Here is an 18,519-nt window from a genome sequence, read left to right on the forward strand (position 1 = left end):
ATATTCTTCCGTAGCTTTACAGGGGAAAACATTGTTAAAAGGCTGTACAAATTGTTAACGCATGTCTTCGAGGTAGCTTCTGTTTACACTTTCCCAAGAGCATTAGCTTTTCCTGAACGTTGGGTTTTCTGTTTTCTTTTTGCCCTTTTTTCACCCAGCATATTATGCAATAGCACGTACAGGGATCTGGGTCACCTGTAGATAGGTATCATTGTGAGTCAGGGGGGGGGGGGGGGGGGTTATACGGTGTGTGTAATTTGTACTTTTTACAGATATTCTAGAGCATTGAATTCAAGTCGATCTTTTAGTCCCAGCCACCAACGGATATACTTTTCTAGAAACCGTTAGTGTTTTGTGAGCAGTTACACGATTGCTGCGAATTTCACCGAAAAAGTTACAGCTTTCTGTGAACTGTTACGCAACTGTGAATTCCATCCAAAAACAGTGGGCGGTTTTTCTGCTCTAACTGCTCGCTCAGCTGAAGTGGCGTGGAGTTTTGGTCACGCTTGGGAGCTCTAGAGTTGAGGCTGAAGACAGGGCGAGTTTCTCACAGTGCATGTTAGTGGGTCATAAGCTCCAGCAGAGCTTGTCATTGGGACATACAGGAGTAAGCAAACGCTGCTGAATGCAATTGCGTATCACATTCCGTGATTGTGAGAAAGTGCCCTCTTTCTTGCATGGTATGCCCCCACTTTTTGCTGAATAGCTGATGTACTTTGACTGAGTGTGCCATGGGCTCCAGCCAATCAGGTACCCAGGGCCTGTGTTCCTTCCCTAAAACTGCATTGAAGCCTAAACCCAATTGGCATCTCTGGCCACATGTCAGCCCCTGGTAAATGGCACCATAGGTACCCAGGGCACTGTGACCAGAGCGGTCCCCTAAGGGCTAAAGCACTTATTGTGCCACCCTTAGAGGCCCTGTACCCTGAAACAGACACACTGCCTTTGCAGGCTGGGTGTCTGGGTGCAGAACAAAACAAAGAGTCGACATGGCACACGTCCCTGTGTGCCATGCCCACAAACCACTGCCCTGGCATACATCAGTCACCCCTCTAGCTGGGTGCCCTATGCCAGTGGTGAGGGTACAGGTGCAAGAGTCCTGTACCCCTACATTACCCAGGTCCATTCCTGGGCCCTGTAAGTGCAGTGCTGCCATTAAGAGTATATGGTGTTATGAATGTTTTGATTTCTTCTGCATTCTGTCCATCAATTGTCTTTTGCTTTCTCGCCCTAAGTGCGCCAGGTATGCCCATACGTGGGTCCTGGGCTCACTGTGCCACTGGAATCAAGCTATCCTGGCTGAAGAGGGGTGAGTCCCCGAAACCGGTCCTAGGATGCTTGTTTCCCATCCATGGAGGACCTGGCTTGGCAATTCGGGCTGGACTGTTCCCATGAGGCATAGGGGCAAGACTGATTTGCATATGGCCAGGTCTAAACTGAGGTGGCATGGTGAGCAAAAGAATGATGGATTTAGGCCCAGATCTCTTGACTGGGGGTGAATGTTTTGATTCGTTCTGCATTCCGTCTGTCAATTGTGTGTCTTTAGCTTCTGCTTTGATACCTGTTCTTAAGGTGAAGAATTTGTTTTTAGCATATACAACAAAAAAAGCATCTAAGGTAAGTAACTTTTACTTTTGATGGATACTTCTAAAAGCAGAATACAAACTATCTGTCTCTCCTTCCTGTTACTTGGAGAGGCCGCCTAGGTGATCTGTCATAGAGTTAATTCCATCACTGATGCTCTGTGTCTGGGGGCATAGAATGCTCAGTTGTAAACTGATGTCTGTGCGGCAGCGGTAGCACCCACTTTGACAGTGCACAATCTCTTCCAGATGTGGTGCTAGGCTGATTGTGCCACCTACCCCCAACTAGGATCTGGAAAAGTTGGTAAAAATGGGGAAAGAGTGTTACAGAAGGCAAGTAGCTTGTTCATTTATCTGCCTTCCTCGGATAGACGTCTGGATTTATATCCTTCGGTCTAAACTTTGTGTCCAGCCACAACTCCCCAAATGAATGCTCAGGAATGATTCTATACATCTATCCTGAGTCCACCATTAAATCCTTATCATTTATCACAAAAAAAAAGACTTTGACTTGCACTTTTGCATTTCTCTTTGTTAGCATCTCACCATAACACACTTGCATCTCTTCCCTGCCATATGACAGTTCTCACTCTTCTCCCCCTTCTTAATTTGCAAGCAAAATGGTTCTTCCTACTACATTTTCTACAACCCTTAATGGTATAGCAGCTTCTACAATCATACCATAGAAATAACTCCCACACCTGTGAAAACATTTAGAGTTTAACCATCCTGCTTTATTGTTCAACTATTTACTTTTTGCATCAACTATTTACTTTTTGCATCACAACTTTTAACATTTTTATATTTATAGAGATTTTGTCTGCAGCATTCACATCACTGGCTACTTTTTCTTCAAGAGCTACATCATAGTTCATTTTAGCTTCTTGCCATTTCATCTTTGTTTTGACAATTGTCTGACTCCTAGCAGTTTCTGCATTTGCTATGGCATGATTGTACATGGTATCCCTGGAAGGCCATAAACTTTCTTGCATATTTTTGTGACGCATTGATCCATTAATCTGGGCTCATATGGCTTCATTGGTCCTTATGGACAATTAACTGAGAGGTCCCTCAAATAGGCTACACTCTATTGATGGACTCATTTGGTTTATGTGGCTGTTTCTATATGATATAGTGGATAGTGTCTGTTAACTTTCCTGGAAAACCTGATTTCTAAGCTTGATTGTGCCTCTTGGTACATATCCATAATGACTTCAGCTTTATTTACTGCCATTGGGAGAAGTTAAATATATGTTGGCCTTCCTTGTGCAGTGGACTTAAAAAAGGTTCTTTCTCTCTCCCAGGCACAAGATCTAATCCATCTCATGCTTCCAGACAATGTATTCCCCTATCCCTTTCTATAGGAAGTTGACTAGCTTGAGGTAAAAAAAATGTGGTTGTTATAGCCCCATCAATGTTGTTCTGTGATTGTCAAGCTATGCCTTGCTGTGGGAGAAGGTATGCATCTCCCTTATTGCAACCTGGGAAGTATGTTTACACCTATATGACCATCATATTTTAGCCAATAGCACACTCTTATTTAGTAACTGAATGGCCAAGTAGAAGTTGTATGCCAGAAATGTCATTCAAAATGTAAAACCTTTCACATGGGCTCAGCAGTAAAGTAGGCCAGTCTGGGCATGACACAGGGTGAAGCATGCAAATCAGTTTCGAAGTATGATGGCGGCATACACTCTGTACAAAGACTAATCATGGGTAGATATCTTAATAGTGTCAAGTGGCCAAGTTGTAGACTTTAGACCAGTACATCTGTTCCTGAAGTCTGGTGTATCTCTCGTCACTTTAATCAGTTTGTATGATTCTGTGCTAAGTACTTAATATCTTTGTCCTACAGTTCTCAAATATGTCGAACAAATTAAGCACTCAGTGTGTGCTATGCAAGAAATTATACTGATCCATATTGCACAGTGCTAGGTTCTTCTAGTCATGCGCCAGTCTCCAGAGATTTTTGGGTTTCATATTATTAAATATATGAAAGTCTTAACATATTTGACTTCCATAGATATGTAGTAGACTGTGATGAAACAAAGGTCAGTTGCTCGGTGTATCTATGCCTGAATTCACTACATGTGGTCTCTAGCCTAACAACTGACAACGCAAGCAACCTAAGCTGGAGCCTGAGGTGGTATTTTGTACATTACCATTGAGAGGTCAAGACTTGAACCCTTAACCTTCAGAGTGATAGTTTAAGGCCTTAACCGCTAGGCCGCAAGTAACTACTTTCTTGCCTTACAACTGAACTATAACATTCAAACCAAACATTTTGATATCTTGACTTTTGAAATACTTGATTTGAGAAACCATTGTTTTGAGAATCTGTCTGTCTTCCAGCCCAGAATGGTCTGGAAGACGGAGAGAGCAAGCGAGAGACTGAGAGGAAGAGAGGGAGAAGGCTTTTTACCTTTTTTTTGGACAAAGTAAAAAGAACAATATATTGGCCAATTTAAAAGAACAAGCTCACCTTTCAGTATATAGCCTAATTATTTGTAGTTGACCTGACATTTGAGCATGCACATTACCATTGACATACCAAGAATCCAACCCTTAACCATCAGTGTCTAAATATATCCACTCCACAACTCTTTTATGCCATATGAAAAGAACAAGGCTCTTGGGAGCAATAAAGAGACTACTGGATGAGACTACCAGAGTGCTGATCTCTTTTAAAATGGTTTAAAAGAGTTGTGGAGTAAATATTTACACTCTCAAGCCGGAACGTTCTGCAAGAACTGCCTACACTTGGGTGAACACCAGCAGTATATAACTTATACTTTTGACCAGACAGGATGTACAGTCACAGTATCCTGTGTGCACTGTCTAGATTTTTTTCCTTAATGAGGGTGGGGGACGCTGGCCTTCTGTTTGGTTAATGCAGTAGTCACAGATGGATGTAGCCTGGAAGGGCAACAAATGTTACAGTAAAATAAAGTGGATTTTGCAGTGAAAGCCCTCAATTTATAGCTTACACCTGAAATTGCATCCAAGCTTTTAGTTGTGTTTAACAGGTGTCGGGAGTGAGAAGTGATAAACAAAAGATCTAGTCCGTGTGTGAAATATTGTGTGTAGTGTCGACGATAATGGGACTTGGTTTAATCTTTCTTTCAAAGTGTCAAAGTGGGAAAATGTGTTAAGTGCAGTGGCACACCACATTTTCTCAAGAACTAGTGTAGGCATGGTAGTTTCGAACATAATCCAAACTTACTTTATTTAGGTTGGGCTTGGTTGCTCTGCTCAGTACGAGGGCAGGTACGATAACATTTACAAAAGCTGCAATTGGGTACTATTCACACCCTTGTCACATTTTTCCTTCTTTGTAGTGTGTCTTAGAGATAGGGCGTATACTTTGAGGTCTATTGTAAACACCCCATGATCAATTACTTTTTTCACTCTTGAATATTTAAGCATTGACTACGATGAGACAGAAAGAAATATAAAATCTCCTTTCAGATCTATCCTGTTTGCCTTTCCCTCCCTTTACTAGCGGCCCACTGCACACCCCTAACAAAGCACATTAGAAAGAAAGTGAGTGTCATAGGCTAGACCATATTTTAAGGTTATCAGAAAGTGGTTTCCCCGTGTATAACAATTTAACGGGTTGCCTATTAGAACTTGGGTTTTAAAACAAATCTACATCTGTGGTAGTAAGTGTGTGCTTCTCTGTCTCGATCATATAGGAGGACCTCTCGCTGGTAGGATATAAGAAGCATGTGTCATCCTGCTCTGCCCCTGCACCACTAACAGCTGCTGAGAGGGAACTGCAGCAAATAAAGATCAGTGAGGTAAGACATTTTTCTGAACATTTTAATCAAAGTAGCCCAGAGCCTCATAAGATTTTAAAGTTTCTCATCTTGATATTAGGCACATTAGTTACCCATTCCCTGTAAAAGGAAACAACAAACACTTTTCTTCTGAGCTATGTTCCCCTTTGTCTTCCGTTGTGAATCAACTAGAGCTGATTTATATTGCAGTGCTGTGCAATACAAGTACCCTCATCAATCATTCTACCTTGCCCTTCATGATAGCCAGTACTTTGAGCATTCTTTCCTTTGCTCCACTCTGTTTTTGTAAAGTCATTATTTGTGCATATTGCACCATTCCGAACTTTCTCTTGTGTTTTGATGAGCACGTCCTTTTCACAAGCATCAGTCTCTTCCCTCCACTTGACGTTTGAGAGTTTACAGTGAATGACCTCCCGCCCCCAACCCACACCCACCCCCATCATGTGGCTCTGTCCTCATTTTTCTGTTTTAGTTTTTTTTTTCTCTATACATCAACCTTAAATTTCGACCTAATTTTTTGATGTGTTACAGGGCAGAGTTGCTCAGGTAAGTGAGGTGACAGTAGACGTCTGCCAATTGTTGGTATTCATGCTGTGCTTTGTTGTGATGTCTGAATTATGGGCTGTATTGCTTTGAGGTTTGGATTTGAAGAAGCCCATGTTCTGCTTTTTCTGCCTGCTTTTGTCCCCCACCTGGCATTATGTAATTTGGATGCAGACTTCTGTAGTCTGCTGGTCAGTATAAAGAAGTGAAATTGGTGATTTGCAATTTTTATTCCTGTTTCCATTCAAAGCACCTGTGTTTCAAACCCTCAGTGACTCATTTACAGTGTGGCAGGAGAGACCATTTCCAAGTCTCCTCCTCTGCTAGCTCCGAAATTATGACCTCTGGATGAAGAACCTATGAAATCGAGAGAGGTGCCCGTAAAATACCTCTTAATACTTGCTCAATCCAGTATCTTCTTGGTGCGGAAGCCCGTTTAACATAAGCATGCAGAACTTGTTTTAAAATCTATCATACTTGTGCAAGCATGTTGAACCTAGACAATCTCTTTAATTCTCAGTAGAACGTCCTTTTGCTTATCTTATAGGTGTGACGTGTGAACTAAGTATTTCTTTCTGTTGACTAATATAAAAAGTCTGTAAAAAGTGTGCCTGGAGTTCTGTCAGTGGCATGCCCTGTGTGATATTGGACAAGAAGTGGTATTAGGACACTTAGTACCCATGTCTCTTATCCCCTCCCGTTACCCTTTCTGTTTTATGTTGCTTAAGCCTGCAGTGCTTTAACATTTTTCTGAAAGAATTGTTTGTTGCCTAAGTTGTGTGTGACTTCTGATGTGTGTGGTTATGACTGTTGGGGGGGTGCAGGGGACTAGTTTGTAGTGTTTGATCATTTTTGGCAGTGATTTGAGGTTGGATTCAAGCATTATTAATGTTTTGCTTAAGCCTGCAGTGCTTTGAAATATTTCTGAAATAATTGTTTGTGGCCTAAGTTTTTTTTTTGTATGTGTGTGTGTGTGTGTGTGTGTGTGTGTATGTGTGTGTGTGTTGGGGTGCAGGGGGGTAGTTTGTAGAATTTGATAATTTTTGTCTGTGATTTGAGGTTGGATTAAAGCATTATTAATGGTTTTTATAATTGGAGATTCATACGTCTTTAGTGTAGTTTTTTTAATGTATGTATGTTTGGTGTCTTCTGGCTGTCACAATTGCTAATGATTCCCACAACCGTGAGGTTTGATTTTATATTGTGTTATGCATTTTCTGTTTGACTTGGTTGTGTCCAAGCTTAGACTTACTGAAATGACCATTGTTTGCAAAATTGTTTATTGGTTGAATTTTGAATATTCAGATGGCTTCAAATCTTCTGTATCTTAATTTTTGAAGTTTGATTATCGGGTTTATAGAAATGCACGTGTTAAGTTCGATGTTTGATAGAGTGCTCTAAGATTGTGTGAAAGACCTTTGTTGTATGGGAATGTTTGGCAATGTTGGATTTACTTTTTGTGTGGATGCAAAATTGTGCATTTAATAACCTAGCAGTACTTTTGAAATCTAATATTACTGTTGCCCTTGTGTGAGAACTATTCCGCTTGACATTTTAAGATCATTGGTATGGCTAAATTGTGACTCTACATCTTTATTTCCATGGTAAGGATTTGTGAGTGCATATTTTCAGGTTGTCAAGGTTGCAAAATTAAGCAAATCTTCAATCATTTATTGTGTTAGTTGAGGTATGTTTTATCTATTTTGGTCCTTTTATTTAAGGTGGTGAAGGTTTCAGTAGCTGTAGGTTGGCCTGTTTGTTAGTGACTCAATGAGATACTGTTTTCTTTAGTTTTGATTTTGTGGTTTGAAAATAAATTTACTGAACTTGATTTTATAATTTTCTTGATTAATGATTTCATGTATCAAAGAAATGTTTGGGAGTTAAACTAGCTACATGATGTTTCTTGTGCTCTAGTTGGCTTGTGGTGAATCCGTGTGATTTGAAACTGTTTTACGGGTAGTGAGTTTAGTGAGGTGAGATTTAGTTTTGAGTTTATTTAGATGGTTAGCAAGGGTTTCTAATTAAAGACAGTTCATTGAAAATTGAACCTTCATTGTGTAGCCCTTTTTAAGTTATTTGGTGAGGTAATAATATTCTTGCCTTGTTATTTATGAAATCTGGCTAAGGCTATTGACGTTGTTGACTTGGACAGCTATACAATGATGTGGTGTGATATTAGTTTAGAATTCAATCCTGCAGAATCTGGAGTTTCCCCAAAATGCATTACTGTCATTCAGTTTATCGAATTTCCTCTTGAGTATGTTGATTAATTGGGTTGCCTTTGCAAAGATTTTAGCCAGTAAATCCTTTGGTGTGCAGAGTTACCTCGCTGGAAGACTAGGCTTGACACTGCTCTGAGTTAGCCCTCCATGCTGCAGAGAATACTGTTAACTTGTCTCCCCACTTCCTCCACTCACTTTTATTGCCTCCATCCCACTTCATAGAGCGAGGGTAGGTGGTGTCTCTTTCAACCTATATCTCTTCAGACATTGGCTGGTGGCATTTGGGTAGTCATGTCAATTAGTTTACGTGTGACAGCTGTGCCTTTCTGATTTATTACATAATACATTATTTTGGTTATGATGGATCATATTATATTCATCTTATGCAGTCCACTCACTTCAAATGTGTGATGCTGTGGTCTCTCGTGCAATGAGCTCCAGTCTGTGGGTCCTGTTATCTGGATTGGTTTATGATTCATTCTTTCTTATTCTTGTTGGTAATTTTGGTGTGCCTGTATAATCCGGTGAAGCAGATTCAACATTGTGGTATGTGTAAATTGTTGCTAGTCTGGCTTTGTAGGTGTTAAAGCACTTCAAGAAGAGTCCTGCAACTGCGTGACAGTGTAGGTCTTGAAGATTAATGTTGGTGGCGTTTTATAATGTTCCATGAGAGCTGTTAGATTCAAGGTTAACATGGAATCTTTAGAAACAGGAGTTGTAACTGCTGCCTTATCACAGTTTTCTTTACCGAAGCTTCAATGTGGAGGTGCTCAGTGGCATTCCTTTACTTTTATGGCCCAGTAGGTTCAAGGTTATTGTCTCTGTACATTTCCCATAGAGCATATTAAGGCTACAGATCCAGTAGTGTTGGAATTGTTGTGCATGTGTTCATTCAAACTCAACTGACACAGGGTGCTGTTATTTTATACATCAATATGTTTCTAGTTTTCTGCCCATGAATTAGTGTGTTGCATAGCTTCTCATTAGTGGTACTCTGGTTTGAATCAGATGCTGTATACTACAAATTTGTGATTGATTGTATTAAAATAGTTGGTCCAAGTGAGTTTGTGGTGGTGTCTGTTTGACATGGTTCATTGTGAGGGAGATTGCAGAAGGAGTTGGTTTTCTTTCCCCAGTGCTATTCAGATTTCCAGGGTATGGCCCCATCAGCTGACTTCGGACACACTCAAAACAACTGGCGTGTACGGAGAAATCCTGTGCCTAAGGTAAACCTCCTGAGGACAATGAGCATATCCAGGCTATTACTTTTTAAGCAGACCAAAGCATATCTTGACACACCCTGCCTAATGCTTTACACAACACATTTTCCTGTTAGGGCACACTTTCCAGTGTTTTACACAGCGCTACCATGAACTCTGAACTACCTGTGTGCTGGAAGATTTACATTTCTTCCACCTCTAATTACTGACATTGCACAGCACCTGGCATTACTCTCCCATGCTCTATGCATCATGCTGCATAGTTCAGTTTCGTAGTATGTAGCCCCTCAAAACCTTCATCCACTACTTTAAGCCGCAGTATGTTATATACTTGGCTTCATAACCCACTTCATTATATAAGCACTCTCAGTGAAAGAGCACGGTCATTCCATTCAGTCAAACACAACTTTTTTTGATGACTTGCTTTTGGGATGGGGCAAAAGGGAATTTATAAAACGTTTAGAGCATTCCACTTGGAGGAGCTGTGATAAAGTTAAGGGGGAATTACTAGTGTATGATAAATATTAAGAAAACAACATTATCAAACTATGGTACAACATCATTATCAAACTATGGTATTCATATAAAGAATGGACATGTGAAATGGGCAGATTCCTATAGGTATAGCTAGATGGTGGGTGCCTCTGGGATAAGGAATTAAGAGGCAGAAGGTGAGCATATTTTGGCAGCCAGTATGTCTGGGATATAGGAACTTGGTCTATGAGCGTCTGGTGTAAATAATTTGATATACTGGCAATGGAAAACTGAGGATGCTAGTGAATTTCGTCTTAATCTAGGATTGCTAACATGTTGAATAAAGTGGGGTGTAGATCAGATTATACCAGAGTAGACTAATATGCTTGTGCTTTAGCAGGAACTCAATTTAGGGGTGAAGTGCAGATAGGTAGACCTAAGAACAGAATGGCCTTTTTTGATATGGATATCAGAGTACTGCTAGAAGTGGCCATGTGAGATACAGGGGAGGGGCTATTGAATAATGTTAATGAATGAAATGGCACATTAGGCTGGGCTAATATACAGGTACATGTAGGGAGGGATGGTTACAGATACTTGGGGCGTTTGAAATGTATTTGCAGAGGGCAATGCTGAGGTATAAAGGCATTTCCTTTTGGATGTATGAAGTTTCACACCCTTTTTCACTTATTTGTCATGCCTCCAGGAACCAAGCAATGAGATGGACAGTGAAATGGTAGGACATCTTGGCACTTCTACTGGGTGTGTGTCACCTTCTACTCCTAGGGCTCCCCTGCCTTGTTGAATTTTCCTGTGAATCAAGCTTTTTACAAATTGTTAGTAAGTACAACTTGAAACCTCAGATAGGCAGTACAAAGACTTAGCTATCTCCAATACTCTGAGACTCTTCCCGGCAGTTTACCCCACAACTCTGTTCTGTGTAAAAGAAAAGTGCATGCAAAAAAGTTTGACTAGCATCATTGCTTTGACTATTTACTGCCCACCCATAGACATAAGACCTTATTTACCTTTAGCGATCCATGCTCCGTCTTCGTGACTGGCCCTAAGATGATACTTGCTTTGGTATATTGAGAGACAGCATGGTAACAATAAAAAATCTGATAACTGGAGCAAAGGACGAGACCCATGTGCTGAAAAGTGTTTGTTGTACACCGTTTCTGCAGCTTTATCTATCTTTTTTTGACACCTTGTCAAGGTGTCAAACAAGATAGATAAAGATGCAGAAATCATGTATCACAAACCATGGCCGCACATTGTCTGTGCTGACTCGAAAGAGGCATAGCTTTTGAGAAGATTAATGCTGGACAGTGCCCTGAGGAACATGAGGAGGATTGCTGTGAATTCGCCCCAGAGAAAGTAATTCTCGGACGTAAATTGATATTTTGTTACTTTCTAGCCTTATTTTGTGGTGGATTGTGTATTTGTTTATGGAAGGTGTTCTAGTAATAAGGAACAATTCCTGTGTATTTTAGAAAGTATGAACTTCCCATAAACCAAATTGGGCAACACCATAAAACATTTGCTCCGGCCATCATGGAGTAATGATGTGCCCACTCAAAGCTGCTAGTGTATTAAATGGTGCCATGGTGCCCTGTGACAATGGTATAATATGAAGTGCTTTGTTTCTATTTCAAACTTATTTTGATGGTTGATGGGGATGGTCATATTCACCCGAATTGGACTTTGCCCTGCTTCTGTTTACCTTAGCCTGGATCCTATGAGCAAACTGGCATTTCGGAATAGAGCTGCCCTTGCTAACAAATGTGTAGTTAGACGGTAGGTTTCTCTAGTCTGTAAAGAAACTTAGTTACATGGGAGTTAGGCTTATAGTTATGCAATGGTATTCTGGTGTCCTTGGGTGGAAAAAGAGGTGGCATCAATTTGGAATACTTAACTGGAGTAAGCAGTTCACAAATGTGTTTGGAGTGGTGTGGTCTCTTTGTAATGGAAGTTTTTTAGCTTGCTATAAATGTTATATACATTGATGTTTGCTTTCCCAATGTTTTTTTGTCCCATCCATGCCATGCGGTCAGGATTCTAACAGCGAAACAGGCAGTGAGACGGTATGAAATTGCATTTTTCAGAAGTCCTCCATCTCAAATGGGGTTTTTCAAGATGCAGGTTATATTTACATTCTTAATCTATGCAGTTTGATGTGTTGGTGTGAAAGGGCTTGATACACTGTTGTGGGTAAATTAGGGTGGAAAGCTCCCTGCAATTCTGGTATTTAGTTCCTTGGAGAGATAATTCAGATCCTGCCTGAAAGGAATGTTAATGTAGGTACATTCGATTTTGAGTACTGGTTTAGCCAAAACAGCTGTTGAATCATGCTTTCTTACGTAATTTCTTTCTAGTGGTTTATATTAATCATTCTGCCAGCATGCTTCAGTGCTGCTGGAAGTAGTATTTTTAGTGTTATGATCTGGATGCAATTCTGAAAATATTTTGTAGTTGTGGAATTAGCACTGAAACATTAAATAGTTTGATTATGATTTACCCAACTTGGCCGATCAATTTTACTTGTTAGTTGACTGTAATAGAGTATTGGAGATGGAGTTTTGTAAAGTTTGATGGCACTGCCATTTGCAAGAGGACATCAGACTTTGAGATGAACTGGTGAGTTGAACAGTTGTGGTGTTCACAAAGCAGTTAAGCCTACTACCAGGGGCTTTACCAGTTATTAAAGGCCATGAACTGCTTGGGTCTATAACGAGGAAGAGAGCCTTTAATAACTAGTATAGCCAACGTAGAAGAGCTATAAGGCTCATAGAACAGTCCACTCACTCAGGGTGGAATGTTCTAAATTAAAAAACGAGGAATTGAAAGACCAACATTGGAATGGTGGAGCAGAAGGCTTATATATAAGCCATTTTTGGCCCTGAGCCACTTCATTGTCTTCAGTGGAGCTCCCATCATTCTGATGTTCTAATAGATGGTGCAGTCTGGTTAAGGAAATCTTTGTTGGGGTTGCCTTCATGGTGTAGTCAGTAGTAGGTGACTGACTTCATAGTGTGAGTGAGCATGCTTACCAAATCAGTTCATGGCGGAGATTTTGAAATCTTGTGTGGCAGTTTACTCTAGTTCATGTTGAGTTGTATAAGATTTTTTTTGGGGGTGGGAAGCAATCCATCCTTTGATTTTGTATATGGTGATAGAGAGTTATCCTCGAGTAGAATGCATTTAAAAAGTTGACCAGGTAGACTTGTTTTGTCCTTGATGGGTTTGTCTGCTACTGTTTCCCGTTGACAGATTGTAATAGGATGCTGCTGTTGCCAGAAGGTGTTAGAGTTTCCTCCTGAGGAGGTATGCATTATATTAATCTCTTCTTTGAGCTGCATGTTCCACTCCGGTTTTGCTGTTTTACTATCTTTTATCCTTCTGGTGTAATCCACATACACAATATCAGTTTTTCTTTTCCGTGAGAAGTCTGATTGAATGTAGGAGTGTATTATGAAATATTTAACAAACCATCTCTTCCATTTGCCAAACATCTTTTAACTCTCCACCCAATATACATGTTTGAAAACGTTTTATGAAACACTTTTTGCCGATGTGTCATTCTAATTCGCAAACCAAGGAAGTACAGCTTACACTCCGACTGGTTTATGAATGTGAATGCAAGTTTCAGTTAGACCTATGTACTGATTAGTCCCATTGTAAATTATATATTCAGAGGGTCGCAAAACGACCTACTAATTGATATTAATTTGGCAGATCACAATTCATGACCACTGTAATGGCTGCCAGTGCAGTGCTGTAGACCTGTAAGGGACAGCAGTCCACCGGTCTGCATTTGCTTCCCAAAATGGGCCTTCATGTTTTTTTAGTAGCACGTGGCCATTAAAGGCACCGATGCTGCCTGGACTACTGCCCCCTCCAGCCCCCTTCCCGAGGCTGCTGACATGATTGACAAAGAGGAAGGTGCCTCAAAGGGACAACATCCCTTTTGCGAATCTTACTACCCCATCCTGGAGCACTGTAACTCATCAGTGGTTTGCGACTGCAGTTGCCGTTCCACACCATTGATGGATTCATTTACAATTTGCAAATACGGTGTGGATGTGTGTGGTATCTTGACTTGTTGTCATGCATCCTTTCCTTGGTAACCAGTTCCCTGCTGCTCAGAGTGTGAGTTTGATGTGAAGCATGCTTTGAGAGATCAGTTTGAGAGAGTGGACTGAGCAGCTGGAGGCTGCTCCTGGTGAGGCTATGCAATTAACATCTTATCTGCTTGGAACCTGGACATGTCTTTTACAAAAAATCTTCTTCATATTTTCAACATTATCGGCTGCATGACTTCCTGCCTATGGGGGCCTATACTCATTATTACACTGGTGACGATCAAACGGAACCACACATGAGGAACAAGGCGTAAGGATATGGAAAATCAAAAATCTACTGAGGACATTCGGAGGGAATCAATCATGAAAAGAAATTTAAGCCTGAAGGAATCAGACGCCACCTCAGAGCCCCATCAGTTTTTTCAACATTGGACAGCCTACAGTTTACTGCACTGCTGGACGTTTGCTCTGTTGTCGACTTGCTACATTGAGTTTAAGTGAATCAAAAGCGTGAAAGGGATTCTGGTTAAATTGATAATGCTGCAGATATGTTTCTATGTCTGAAGAGAGGCAAATGGGTGCATCGTGGTCGTAGTCATTGTGAACTTACATCTGCTAACTTGAGGGTACGTAACTGGTAAGCCGCAGCTTTATTTGTTAGCTTGGAGCCTGCACGTCATGCTTAAATGTGGCATTTGAAACGGCCCGTGTGAAATGATGGGTGTTGTTCCGTGGCCCTGTTAAGTGCTGCAGGAGAAGTCACAAGGCGGTTTTCTGTTGCCTGCTTTTACTTTGAAAACGGTGAAGACTCACGGCCATTCTGCACACACAGGATCAGTACCTCTCACGCCTTTCCCCAGTGTCAGGATCTTGTGTCTCAATTTTTGACACAAGTGCATTATCATTATCACTCTCCACACGCCATTTTGTATGTAAAGGTTGCGTACCTCCATCTTGCCACAAGACACAAACTGCGACTTGTGCTTTGTTGTGATGTGCTCCTAGAAGCTTGATATTGTTCTGTTCATACTGGGCTCACATATTCCTGGAATCTTGCTTGCGTCTCTTTAATGTGCCTTATCATGGTCTACACACCCGTTCCGCTCTGCGATGCTGGCGTACAGAAGCCCTACTACTACGTCATACTCCTAGTGCTCTCTGGAACAACTCTCTCTTCTGGCTGGCAACATAGAAAGGGGACTGACTACACTTCACTCTAACCATGAAAACAGGACTTTCTTTTAATCTTCTCTTCTCAACAGGTGGATGCTCAAGTACTTGGTTCTTGTGCCAGCATTTTTCTTACCGGTATTTTTCATAAAAATGTGTGTCAAGAATTCCTCATTTAGAGGTATTCCAACTATTGGTGACACGCACACCTATTGATAATTGTAATGTACATGACTGTCACCTATGCCCGCATGGAGGAAATAGTTTTAAGGTACACTCTTGACTTATTAAGCACTAGCCAGGTGGTCATGTTGAGATTTACAAAAGTAAATGTATTGCGTGAGCAACGGTTTTTAAAACCTAACCTGCTGCTCTTTCATGTCTCCTATTTTCGATTCTGAAAGGATTGCAAAAGTTTCAAATAATTGTGTGCTTTTGTATATTATGAAAAGCCCTTTTGAATTTGCAACCCCTGTGATTTTGCAAATCACAGGATTTGAAAACACAAATGTGCTTTGTACATCGTGCCCTTGGTATGCTAAGCTGCTGTTCTTCCCAACGTATTGAAATCCAGAAGCGGTTTAAGATCCGTATCTGCACATGTGCTAGCTCTCCCACCAGCTCTAAATGCATCCCTTTTTTTTCCCTCTTCATGCCTCGCGGTTTGTTTCTGCTAGTTTGAAGATTGATAATATCAAGCCACTAACTGTGACTTTGGCAGAACATGACGGGCTTTCCTTTGTTTTTAATATCACATTTGTTTGTTGGGCTGCATAATTTTTTTTCTCTTAAATTTCCTGTTGGCCCAGCCTAGTGTGAAGAAGCCAATGGATTGCGAGAGGCATATTGTTGATGGTGATGCATTGTACCCACGGTTGATATTTTTATTTGCATAGTCACGATTTTACGTAATATGCAATTTTGCACAGATTTAAATATGTATTACCTAAATAGTAAGCAGTCTATTTTAAACTCCTTTGAATCAGAGTACCAAATTTCAACAAAACCTAACCAAGATGCTGTTCTCAAAGCCAGCAACCTTGGAACTCACTCAGCATTCAGATGAGGATAATACAAAACTTCCTTGCCTTCTGGAATAAAATAAAAGCATGGCTCTTCAACTTTTAGAGCTCATTTTGAGCTTTAATTCTGTATAATATAATAAAAAACCAGTTACTTACCTGTACACTGTGCTATCCAGAATTGATATCTTTTATAGTCACATGCTTGAATCTTCCTGGTCGTCATGGTGGGAGTCCCATGGTAACAGTAAAAATAGCAGTGCTAAAGCATTAGCCTTAATCTCCAATGAAAACAATAGTATTTAGTAACCTATTTACATTGCTTTAAAACACCCAAACTTCGGCCAATCAGACCGGAGACCCTGGGGTATTCATACCCTGCAAAGCCTCTATACCTCAGATTACAAGCACAAGTGTGAATAAAAAACAATAGGGGTATGCAATGGTGAGCCTGAACGGGGAGGAGGGAGGATTGCATGTGAATCTATAAAATATATACAGATAAGTAATTTTTTTTTTCTCCAGTATTGTATCTTTTATAGATTCACATGCTTGAATCAGACTAGTTGGCAGTATCTGAATAGTAATGGAGGTGGGAAGGTCAACCATCCCACCGTGACACTCAACAAAAATACAACTAGCTAAGAATATGACTTTAGAAGTTGCACAAAATTAGAAGATGCATAGAAAATTATCTTTTACCAATCCTAATAAGAGCAATTCTAAAACATTATGGCATAGACCAGATTTAGCATATTAGTCGCATACCTTATGCGAAGAGACGTCACAGGGTAGCTTGACCGACTGCCACATATGCTTTCCTCCAGCCATCTAGGCAGTAATGCTTTGTGAAAGAGTAGGCGTTCGCCCATGTCGCTGTCCTGCATATGTCAGGTAAAGCTACACCTGCGAACAGGGCCGAAGAGGCTGCAATCTTTCGAGGTAAATGAGCCTTCACCTTTGCCAGCAGTGGATGCCCAGCCATTTCTTGACAGAGTATGGCTGCCAAGACCCAGTGAGTAATTCTAGCCCGTGTTAAGACTTGCCCTTTTCTAGGAGCAGAGAAAAAGATGGGCAACTGAGTTGATCTGACTTAGTTCTTTGCACATAGATTTTCAAACCACACTTAATTTCCTCTCCGCCATTGAAGAAGGGTTGGTAAAGACCGTAGGTAGAACTGGTTTATTGAGGTGATATATTGAAGGCATCTTGGGAATAAATGAAGGATTAGTACGTAGGACTACTCGGTTCTGCAGAAACTGAAGGTAAGGTTCTTCTGTGGTGAAAGCCTGGATTTCGCTAATACGTCTAGCAGATGTGGTGGCTAAGAGGAAAGCCATTTTCCAAGAAATTAATTTCAAATCACACTTGTGAATAAGCTCGAATGGAGGCCTCATGAATTGTGGCAAGACCCTGTTAAGCTACCAAAGTACTGGAGGAGGCTTAACAGGTGGGTAAGCCCTGAAGAGGTCCTTCATAAACTCCTTGATAAGCCTATTGAACCACAAGGACGATTGACCAGAATGCTGTCTGTATCTGGAAATGGATGCTAAGTACACCTTTACGAATAAATGGGAGAGGCCTGATTTGCCAAGATGCGGGAGATAAGGTACTACCTGCAGGGGTGTGTAAGAAAAAGGGTGACATGGCTGTGCAGCACACCATGCACAGAACCTCATGATTTCGCCATGTAGCACTTGAGGGTAGAAGAAGCTCGAGCTTTGTGAAATATGGACCTGCATTCATCAGATAGTTTTAGGTCTCCGATAGCTGACAGCCTAAGGTCAAACGGGTAATAGAGAAATACTCTGACTGAGGAGAGCTCAGGGAGAATTCTTAACACACAACATGCAGTAAAAAATCTGAGGTATGGTGGTTCTGCAGGGGATGAATACTCCAGGGTCTCTGCTCTGACTGGCTGAAGTTTTGATGTTTTTAAAACAATGTAACTAGGTTACTGAATACTATTGTTTTCAATGGAGATTAAGGCTGATGCTTTAGCACTGCTATCTTTATGAGACTCCCTCCATGACGGCGGAGAAGATTCAAGCATGTGAATCTATGAAAGATACAATACTGGAGAAATATCAAACACTGAAACAAACTAACAATCTGCACAACAAACAGCCCTAACAGCCATAGGTAAATGCACAGAAGTCCAAGATAACCTGATTGCCAACAGAAAGAAAACTTCAACTCACAAACCATACATTGATTTGTAGATGTGGTATGCTGAGTGTTGTGCTTGCTGTCACATCTCATTTACCATATAAACGACAGCTACTTACCTCCACCAGCATGTTCTCTGTGATATATCCTTACCTTATTGTGAGTCCCTCAAGCACGCCTTTCTCCTGAAATACATCATACCACAACACCTTTTCCCAACACATAGCATGC

General features: G+C 40.8%; 1 protein-coding gene across 2 annotated transcripts in view; it reads left to right on the top strand.

Moving 5' to 3' along the window:
• The window catches only part of TWF2 (twinfilin actin binding protein 2), a 239,132-nt gene that overhangs the window by 136,548 nt on the left and 84,065 nt on the right, over positions 1 to 18,519 (top strand). The window contains exons 5-6 of one of the 2 annotated variants that reach the window (XM_085624807.1): positions 5,279 to 5,383; positions 5,915 to 5,929. In XM_085624807.1, the coding sequence (XP_085480933.1) occupies positions 5,279 to 5,383; positions 5,915 to 5,929 (120 nt within the window). The remainder of the gene's footprint in view (positions 1 to 5,278; positions 5,384 to 5,914; positions 5,930 to 18,519) is intronic. The other variant, XM_085624808.1, reaches the window with a different exon arrangement.

This window comes from Triturus cristatus, chromosome 9, assembly GCF_964204655.1.
Source record: "Triturus cristatus chromosome 9, aTriCri1.1, whole genome shotgun sequence".
Lineage (NCBI taxonomy): Eukaryota > Metazoa > Chordata > Amphibia > Caudata > Salamandridae > Triturus > Triturus cristatus.